A 9,851-nucleotide genomic window follows, 5' to 3' on the forward strand; every position below is an offset into this window, starting at 1 on the left:
CCTCCGCCGCCGCCGCGTCGGGTGCGGCTGCGCCCAGCACCGGCGCTGCCTCCGCCGCCGCCGCGTCGGGTGCCCCTGCGCCCAGCGCCGCCGCCTCCGCCGCCGCCTCCGCCGCCGCCGCGTCGGGTGCGGCTGCGCCCAGAGCCAGCATCTCAGCCGCCGCCGCGTCGGGTGCGGATGCCCCCAGCGCCTGCGCCTCAGCCATCGCTGCGTCGGGTACGGCAGCACCCCACACCGGCGCCTCCGCCGTCGCTGCGTCGGGCACGGCTGCACCCAGCACCGGCGCTCCCACCACCGCTGTGTCTGCTACCTCTGCCGCAGGTGCCTCCGCCGCCGTAGCGTTGTGTGCCGCTTAGTCTGGAAATAATGCGCCTGTCAGCATCACGTCGTACACCACCAGGCCGGCATAGGAAACTGTACCTGAGGGTCCCGCACCCGCCGTCGCCGTTGCCGTCGACGCCGAGGCCGCGGACGCCTGGGTACCAGCCGACGAGCCGGCGATGATAGAAGAACCGCTGGGGCGAGGAGCCCTGGTAACAAAGCGGAGAAGCCTTCAGAAAAAAAGCAGAGCACCGGCGTAAGGGAAGAAAGCAGGATAACACTAACCCAGAGGTACCGGGTACCCAGCGTCCTCGGAGCCCCGGCCTCTTCTCCTGCGGCTGCTGCTGTTGTTGCTGCTGCTGCAGCTGCGATGCAGGCACAACCCGGGCTTGTTCCTCCTGCTGTTGTCCCCGTGGCTGCAGCACGGGCGCGACCCGGGGTTGCACCTATTGCTGCTGTTGCCGCCCTCGCGCCTGTTGCCGCTGCCCTTGCGGCTGCTGCTGCTGTTGCTGCCGGCGGGAGGAATTCCTCGGCGGCGATGGTGGTGGTGCAGCCGCCCCAGAGGATGCGTGGGGGCCGGCAGCCCGGGAGCTACCCTGGCTCGCGCCCTCAGAAGACCTCTGGCGCTTTGCGTCGGGCTCCGAGACCAGGGTCCCGTCGCCCCTGAGTAGCCTGCGCCGGCCTGCGTCTCCCGACGATGCACCGGAGCTGCTCTGTGCCCGGCTGGAACCGGCTGCGGCCGCGCTGCTAGCCGCGGCCTGCTTCCCCTTCGTGGTGGCGCCGGACCCCGCAGCGCTCAGCATAGCTTGATCCCCGGACGCGCCAGGGATCCGGAGCCCACGGTTCGGGTCGCCTCTGGTCTGGCGTGGGGCCAGCCCCCCGTCGTCCAGAGTTGGCAGGCCAGCCCCCCGTCGTCTCGCGGGGTCCTCGCAGAGGGGGACGATGCTCTGCGGGAGGATCAGGTTCTCCGGGATGAAGGCGTCCCCCGTCACGTTCCGCACCAGAACCTACAAGGCCTCCTGGGTCACATCGCTCCCCTCTCCGCGTTGGGTCCTGCTGCAGTCGTTGAGGCCGGTGAAGTTCCACGCAGGACGCGGCCGCTGCTTCAGGGGGGCGATCCGGCGCTTCACGAAGTCTCCGAGCACGTGCCACGAGGTGAGGCCGCTCTCCGCCAGCGACCTGATCTTGTCCAGCACGGAGTCGAACTCCGGCTGCAGCGACGGCTTGACCCTCCAGGATGCCTTGTCGGAGGAGGGCCCCTCGGTTGGCAGGGCGAGGCGCTCGTTGGCTTCGGTGGTGGCGATCACCCAATCCCTGCGCCACTCCTCCCACTTTCCGCCAGCAAGGCCGGGAATGTAAGGAGTCACCAGGTCACTCCTCATCTGGAAGTAGTACCCCCCCACCTCGTCCTTGCTCCTTCCGGACCTCACCAGAATGAAGAAGTAGCGGAAGAGGATGACGCAGGGCCGCACTCCCACGAACATCTCGCATAAGTGCACGAAGATGGACGTCAGGAGGTGGGAGTGGGGCGTCAGATGCTGAAGTTGGAGGCCAAAGTCTTCCAGCAGCAGCAGCAGAAACGAAGAAATCGGCAGTCCCACGCCGGTGGAGATGTGCGAGGTGAATAGCACAAACTCCCCGGCGCGGAGGTTGCCAAAGGGAACTGGGCCTGCTCGCACCCCCCAGCCGGTCTCCTGAGCACTCCACCCAAGCAGGCGGCGCACTGTGTTCAACTCTCCCTCGGTCTGGTAGCGGCGGGGATGAACAAGGGATGCCATCTCTTGGTGGAATGGGGAGCAGCCTGCGTAGGGGAGAGAAGGGCAAGGGAAGCTCGGAGGCAAAGGGGTGCAAAGGCTAGAAGGAAGAAGACGAATGCGGGAAAGTAACCGCGGAATGCGGTACGCCCCATTATAAAGCCTGACTCAACCGACGCACCCCGGAACCGTCGCCGGAACCCAAGCGACGCCCGCGCCTGGCGTTAACCGCCCAGTCCATGACATGGGGGCCCGGGCCCACCTGGCGGGGTGAGCGGGTAACCAACAAGGGTGCGAAAAGACAGGATCTGAACCGTCGCCCGCGCGCACGGGGAGCGAGGCGGAAGCTGAGCTGACGTGCGCGTATTAAGCGCTGGCGTGGCCGAGCTTTTCGGGAACTGCGCCGGTGGTAAATGATCCGTTTACTCCGGCCGCAAGAATGCCGAGCGTCGCGCGCGTGACTAGGTGTATCACTGTGCGTGGGGGGCCATGAGTCAATAAGTCGTTGCGATGTGATGAGGCAGCAAACAACCCGATGGATGGTCAAAGCCGGTCAAGACATCTGCAGCAAGAAGCTTCAAGCTATGCAGAGCCAAATCGCAGTAGTGGCCCCACCTGCGGGTTCGTACCTCCCCCAAGGTGGGCCCGGGGGCCACTGTCGGTACCCTGTAGCAGGGATACCCACTCTTACCGCAGTAAGGCAGGACCCGCGTAGTTATCCGTAACTACGCGTAAGGACGGAGTAGCCAGGCCCCACCGGTCAGGCTCTTTCCTCACCAGGCTAACGGCCCCGGACCCGTTCCCCGCCTGGGGATGGGTCCGGAGACGCCACGTGTCTCTAAGGAAGGGAAGCTCCGAGCTGACAGCCGAGGCCTCGAACCCCCCCCCCCCCATAGGGGTCCGGGACCTCCTGCGCCCATCCGGACCCCCCTTACCGCGAGGGGTTCGGAGCCGCCACGTGTCCCGCAGGCACGGGCGTGGGCTCGAAGCGAGTCCTCCGCAAGGAGACTCTCCCACCCACCGCATTTAATGCGGATGGTTGAGGCGTGCTCTATCGCCGCGGCACGCGGGACAGCCTTTGTCAGGCCTCACTGTGCACCGCGTATTACCAAGGTACACAGTGAGGCCACCTGTGCCGCACCCGCGCGGAGCCCGTCTGCAGCATTAAATGGATACGACGGCACGACACTTTTCCATCATGCCGCCTATGCCGCAAGCTACACAGCCCGTTCAGCTACGTGGCAGGCGACGCCGCTGGCAACGACTGGCGCCGTTCCGACAAGACAGCGCCTGGACATGCTGAACGGGGGACCCCAAGGGCAGGCAAGGATATCCAGAGAAAGATCTCCTTTGCCTGCAACGGCATAATGTATGAACAGTATGTTATTTTATACTGCATCGCTGGGCCCACTTGTCGGGGTCCCGGCAGCCATGTACGCGCCTCCCTTGAGATATAAAAGGGAGGCGCTCGCTGGACACGCCCAGACTCAGTCTGGCTCTCCGGACACATAAGCTCTCAAAACCTCTCTCACTCTCGTGGGAAGGCAATACAACACACAGTGGACGTAGGGTATTACGCTTCGGCGGCCCGAACCACTCTAAATCTTGCTGTGTTCATCGTGTTCTTGAGTGAGATCCATCTGGGACTAGCTAACCCCGAGTACACACCCTCTGGGCTAGGGCGGGTGCCTTCCGCCACCCGGCCGTGGTTTGCAGCACCACGACAATACCCCTACCGCCCGTCTCGGGGCGGCCGGCCCCTACCGGGCGGTAGGGGCCTATATGTAATTAAAATTTGCGGTAGATACCCTCATCCGGCGGTAGGGGCCTATATGTAATTAAAATTTGCGGTAGATACCCTCATCCAGTTCCTCTTCCTGTCGGTGGCAGTGGGCTTCGCTGTTGCAACTCCCTCCATCACCCTACGTCTCTCATTTTTTCCTCTATGGATGTTGTTTGCAAAAGTAAATTGATTTGCCGTTACCCGTTAGAAAACCCTTAATTTGCTGTCCCTGTATAAAAAAACCTTGATATGTGGCCGTGGTAACAAGAGAATAAAACTACCATAGGTTTTGGTAAAAAAAAAGGAAAGCAAGGGATCAGCACAAGCGTTTCTGGGCGCAGCCGTGCATGCTTGTTCCCTTTCGCGTTGAGTTGTTGTCAGGTTGGGCTTCCGTGCACGCACGACTTGTGAAGTGAAATATCTCAAAACCAACATGTTTGAATGAAGCGCAAATCTCCTAGCTCAGTTTACACTTATTTAAGTCTCACCCTTGAAGCTTCGACTACTTCTGTGCTTGTACAGCATCATCTCCCTCCAAGAAAGGAGTCAAATTTGTTCACATGGCAAAGAGAAATGTGCAGAGAACATATGCAGTGGGCAAGCGAATCACTGCACGCAACAAAATATCCCGGTCTCTTCGGTTACGTGTATCCATCCATCATGTAGCTGCGCCTAATTTTCTTGTCTTCGGCCCTGTTTAGTTATTTACATGTAAACGCAAAAAAACCGTAAACGCATTAAAGTGAAAAGAAATTTTGCTAATTTGAAGTACTAAATGAAATCTATTTACAAAACTTTTTGCATGGATGGGCTGTAAACCGCGAGACGATTCTAATGAGTATACTTAATCTATGATTTGCAACAGTGATGCTACAGTAACCATCCGCTAATTATTAATTAATCATGGATTAATTAGCATCATTAGATTCGTCTCGCGATTTACAATCCATCTATGCAAAAAGTTTTACAAATAGACTTCATTTAGTACTTCAAATGATCAAGATTCCTTTGCAAAATTATTTTGCAAAATGAACTAAACAGACCCTTCGCAATTTTTCCCCATGTCTGCAGCTACCAGTAGCGTCTGACAAACATGGTCGGAGAAGACTATAGAGAGCCCAGCCACCGCGAAAAAGCTCGGGAAACTCCTGGCGCGACATGGAAGAAGAGACGCGGCGTGTAGGACCTACACCTACTACAGAGAGACAGGCTCAATTGCCTTTCCTTGCAAGAAGGCTCAACCCCGCACGCCAGCCATTGTGGTGTTACTTATTGGCCCAGGAATCGATCAGGGAAACCCCATAAACTCGATCAGCTATTGGTAGAAGAGCGAGAAAGATTGCCATCGCAGGCTAGAGATGACAATGCTACACCTCACTTCATGCCATCTCGCAGCCCATCCAGGTGCCTGTCTTTCCTTCTTTCATGGAACTTGTACTTCATTTTTGTCAGAAATTTTTCTAGTTTAGTCGAGTATGGCATATTTGACTGATAGGGGTGATGTTACAGTGTATAGGGGTTCTGGATCAGGAGGGAGCACGATATTCAGATCAGTGGCAGATCAGAGATCAAGAAAGGGCCTTGTTCAGAACTGTCCATCGCCGCGGTCGTTCATCACCACACGCGCTCTGAAGACGCCTTCGCATGGCGGCAGATCGAGGGGGAAGATCAATTCCAGAGACTTGTTCACCTTCTCTTACAAGTTCAACACCGACATCCCTATGAGTGAAACACAAGGGGTATGTCGTGCATATACGCTGTATGAATTGGTTGGAGTTCTACCGTGCAATTTTCAGATGATCCGATTACATGGAGCCTCTATCTTTCTGCAGGCGTCCATTGATGAGTACCTGCAGAACAGTCCCAGGATCGTTGGAGCTGTGTTTCCGGATCAGCGCAAAAGAAGGAAGCTCAATGATGTTAGTTGCTTTATCGTTTCTTCATCAATTTCGTATCTGAATTCTGAACTGGTGTCGATCAGAACATGCTTGCACCGAAAATGCAGAAAAATTTCAGTGTCTTCTGTTCCATTCATTGACTCTGAAACCTGACGTTCGAAACAACACCTCACCTCAAGTCACAGTTTTCTTGCCGGCAACCAATGGCCTCAATTTTTGAAACAATCACTGCTTCACGGAACTATTCAAGTGAAGGATACACGCAATGCTGAAAAACGCCACCGCAAACTTTCAGGAAGAATGGAGCGTCCAGCTTCTGCCCATCCAGTTCCTCTTCCTGTCGGCGTCGCCGGTGATCGTCATGCGCTTCGTCAGGAAATCCGGCGGGAAGGAGTACCCGCCCAACGTCCCCATCCACGCCACCAGCCTCCTCCTCATGGAAGTGGTAAGTGGTAACTGGCACTAACCCCCAACCAAGAACTCAATTTATTTCTGAATGTACCATCAGACGTCTGATCTGAATGTACCTTGGTGCCTTGCTGCTGCTGCTGCTGCTGCTGCAAGCAGACAGACTACAAGCTGAACGGTCTAGACAGCAACTCCATGCCGTCGCACCTCGCCCTCACAGTCAGGGGCTTGATGTACCCGCAGCGGGAGGGGAGGAAGAGCCTCAGGGGCCACGTCGAGATGACCGTAGGCTTCAACCTCCCGCCGGTGCTCGCCATGGTCCCGGAGAGCATCATCAGAGGCGTCGGCGAGACGGTCAGAGTCTGCTCTTGTGCGACAATAGTCATGGGTGTTCCTTCTCTTCTCAGAATCGACATGAATTTGATCTGTGAACAATGCGCAGGTGCTGCGGCAGCTGGCAGAGCAGATGAAGCAGGACTTCGATACAGGGCTGGCGGCAGATTTCAAAAGATACACGAGGGAGAAGCTAACTGACAGACGCACTTCGCCCTGAATTTTGAGGCACTCACATTTCACAGCCCGGTAACAGTAGGCAAAGCAGCAGACATGACTACGGATTCTTTGGAGTGGCCGTGTCAACAACAGGGTCACCAGCCCTTTGTGCATTCACCAGTTGGATGACACCAGACAATGCAACTTGATGAATCACGTTTATTCATTGTAAAATGAAGTTTCGGAATGTACATAATTACAAGAATATTCAATTTCAAAGAGATATCTGGTGTCGACTGTCGAGCTATCGTCTGTGTTTACTGTCAGACTGACTTCTTTCATTCCAGCTAGGGAGTTATATGTACTATGTGGTGTACATGGTCTATGGCCTTTCAACAGCTATAATACAATTAACAGTTCTATATAGTGTAAACAAACAACCCTAGTCTTCCAAAGACCACCTTCTCGCCCTTAAGTCGTGCTCGAGGCTTTGAGGCATTGGAGGAGTCCTTCCACGTCGGAAAAGAACAGCAAGGGCTTTCATTTTCTGGCACATGCTGAAAACCTACAGACAGCCACAATTATGACAAGTTGTTACGTGCCTGATCAGTTGGTTACGTGCCTGATCATTTGGTAACCAGAAACTATGAATGTCCACCAAACAAATTTATCTTACTGATGATGCTTCTATCTCTGCAATTCCCTCGCACCATTGACCACCACCCTGAAGAAGATCACAATACTTTACAGCATCATCCTCATCCTCAAATACCTGCAGAAAAGGACAAGATTATTCATCAGTACTTTGTATGTTGGTCGACATATTTTATATTTGAGTTTGGCTGTGCATAGACCAAAAGGGTGAATGATTATATTTTAGCTAAGTACCATCCCAAAGATGATGAGTTAGAAAAGGAGTGTAAAGATTATGGACTAAACAAGTGAATGTACTACTCAGTCAAAAGAAAAGGAAGAATGGCAAGTTGTCTGCCAAGAACATATCTTCAAACATGTACTCCTTCAGACAGCTACTCACCAGCACTCCCTCTCTGATATCTTCAACGACCATGTTAAACTTGGAGCCAGAGTACTTTGATTTAGTTCCAACTCCTGAACCCCCTCCCTTTGAGAAAAGCATTCCAAGTTCCCTTTCAACTTCACTGCAGAAGATAATTGATAACATGAGCAGTTTATAATGGTCAGTGAGCTGCAGAGTTGTGACAAACTAAATGTAACAGTATCACTCAATTCTGACTTGCGGCTCCTGCGTGTTTTCATTGTCCATAGCTGGTTATCATTCCTGGCCAGTACATAGACTGGCTTGGAATCTTCTCTCCATGGGTTTGTCTCCAATACTGAACCATCATGAAACACCAAATGTTACAAAATTTCAAACTGTATAGTTCAAATATTGTGCATATTTATCTTAAGGGGAGAAAGGAAAGAAAGGCAATAACAACTGGGTACAGTCTAGTATGTGCATCAAGACTCAACTAATCAAATCCCCAAAGCTGCTTGATACTGGTGACAGTATCCTGTCATACCAAAAGCAGCTTCTGCATATCAATTAGTAATTGCCAGCACCCCATCAGCAGACTTGTCCAATTGCTCACGCAAGGCATGGCACGTGATTTAGGACAGATGCGAGGAAACTGCTGGGGCTGAAAGAGCTATCGTAGCCTATCTTGGCCTACCTGAAACGAATGTCTGAAGAAACACGCGACGCGGGAACCTACCCTCCAAGCCTCACAGAGTAGGCGCTGATCTCCAGTTCATTGCAGCACGCAATCTTCCCGCGCACACAAAGATCGCATCATTGGACAATTGGTACCAGGCATTTCAGCAAACACGACGCACGCACAACTAGACCCTAAACATTTTCAGCCTAACCGGCCGCCACCAAATCTTAAGGCTTAAGCTATACTGATTTGCCAAACCCCAAGTGCGAACCTAAGGGAACCAAGGCAACGGGAACATGATCAAACCATGAGCAGTGTTGAGATCCTAGAACCGTTACCATCGTAGGCGAGGGAGTCCAGCGACTCCATGAGGTGTCGCCGCATGCCGTAGGCGCGGGAGGAGACGCGGCGCAGGAACTCGCCGGAGGTCCCGGGGATGCCGCCGTCCATCCCCATCGCCCTCTCCACCTCCTGATCGTCGCCGTCGCCCCCCTCCGGCGCCGGCGAGGGGCGAGGCGACGCGGCCGCGGCCATGACCGCCCGGCGGTGCGCCGCGGCGAGGCGCGGGCGCGGCGGCGGGATGGACAGGAGGGAGGAGGCTGTGAGGTTCCCGGTCAGCGTGGTGGAGGCCGCGGCACCCGGCGGCGGGAGGGGCGGCGAGGAAGCTGCCATTTTTACGTTCCAGCAAAGCGCGGCGAGGGGTGTGAAACGGGGACACGGCAGCTCGGCAACAGCAAACGCTACAGTCTTCCGGAGATCTTTCCCGTTCCACTTCCACCGCGGGTTGTTGAGGTTTGGCACGTTTCAAGGCGGGGTTCCGTCGGGGCTCCTCCTGTGGGCTGGCGGCGGCCGGCATCTCTGTGACCCCGGCCCGGCCCCATCTCTCTGATCCGGGGTTTTGGGCTCTTTGGCCTTTGGGTGTGAAAAGATGGGTAACATTGGGGAAAGGAAATGCTGGCTAATGTTTGGTAGGTTGTTAATCTCGTGACATGCATAAGAAATTTATGTTTTTAATTTTGTTTCCTTTGATTTTTCTTCCAAATTCATATACTTAATTATTATTGATGTATTTTTTTTATTTCAAATATGTAATTTTTTGTTATACAAGGTGCTTTTCCTCACGAGTTCATATCCTAGTCGGTGAGCAGCTACGGTCACTGAAGTCTCAGCTTGTGGCCAGGGTCTTGAAAGAGGAAAGGCCAACACGCCCACTAGGGGAGCATCCGTAGCGGTACCTGCTCGTGACGAACTCCCGTCCCATGCGCTGCCCGCCTTGGCGCCCCGAACGTCTCGGTCTCGCGTACGTGTGTAGCATTTCGGAAGCCCAGAAGCGACGAGAAGCTGTGCCGCCCTAGGGCCAAAGCGGCGACCGACGAGACGACGTGTGCGGCAGCGTGCCACCTCAGCCGGACACCCGTCGCCCACTCGCCCCACCACAAGCCTCGCTCGAACCGCCCCCTACACGCGTCCAACCCCCTCCTGCCCATAAATTAAAAACCCCGCGCGCCCTAAACCC

The 9,851-nt window shown here is 55.0% G+C and overlaps 2 protein-coding genes across 2 annotated transcripts; one reads left to right on the forward strand and one right to left on the reverse strand.

Annotated features, from left to right (window-relative positions):
- The first annotated feature begins 4,937 nt into the window (after positions 1 to 4,937).
- LOC120647185 lies at positions 4,938 to 6,941 on the forward strand. Its single transcript, XM_039923856.1, has 6 exons — positions 4,938 to 5,262; positions 5,368 to 5,597; positions 5,691 to 5,777; positions 6,052 to 6,201; positions 6,324 to 6,518; positions 6,607 to 6,941. Exons 1-6 carry the CDS (start codon positions 5,217 to 5,219, stop codon positions 6,715 to 6,717), a joined length of 819 nt encoding a protein of 272 aa, XP_039779790.1. The 5' UTR covers positions 4,938 to 5,216; the 3' UTR covers positions 6,718 to 6,941.
- LOC120647186 lies at positions 6,862 to 9,085 on the reverse strand. The gene is made up of 5 exons (XM_039923857.1): positions 8,674 to 9,085; positions 7,912 to 8,011; positions 7,693 to 7,816; positions 7,333 to 7,428; positions 6,862 to 7,221 (listed from the first exon to the last, which is right to left on the reverse strand). Exons 1-5 carry the CDS (start codon positions 9,005 to 9,007, stop codon positions 7,099 to 7,101), a joined length of 777 nt encoding a protein of 258 aa, XP_039779791.1. The 5' UTR covers positions 9,008 to 9,085; the 3' UTR covers positions 6,862 to 7,098.
- Between the last annotated feature and the right edge of the window lie 766 nt (positions 9,086 to 9,851).

The sequence above is a fragment of the Panicum virgatum genome, chromosome 9K (genome assembly GCF_016808335.1).
Source record: "Panicum virgatum strain AP13 chromosome 9K, P.virgatum_v5, whole genome shotgun sequence".
NCBI lineage: Eukaryota > Viridiplantae > Streptophyta > Magnoliopsida > Poales > Poaceae > Panicum > Panicum virgatum.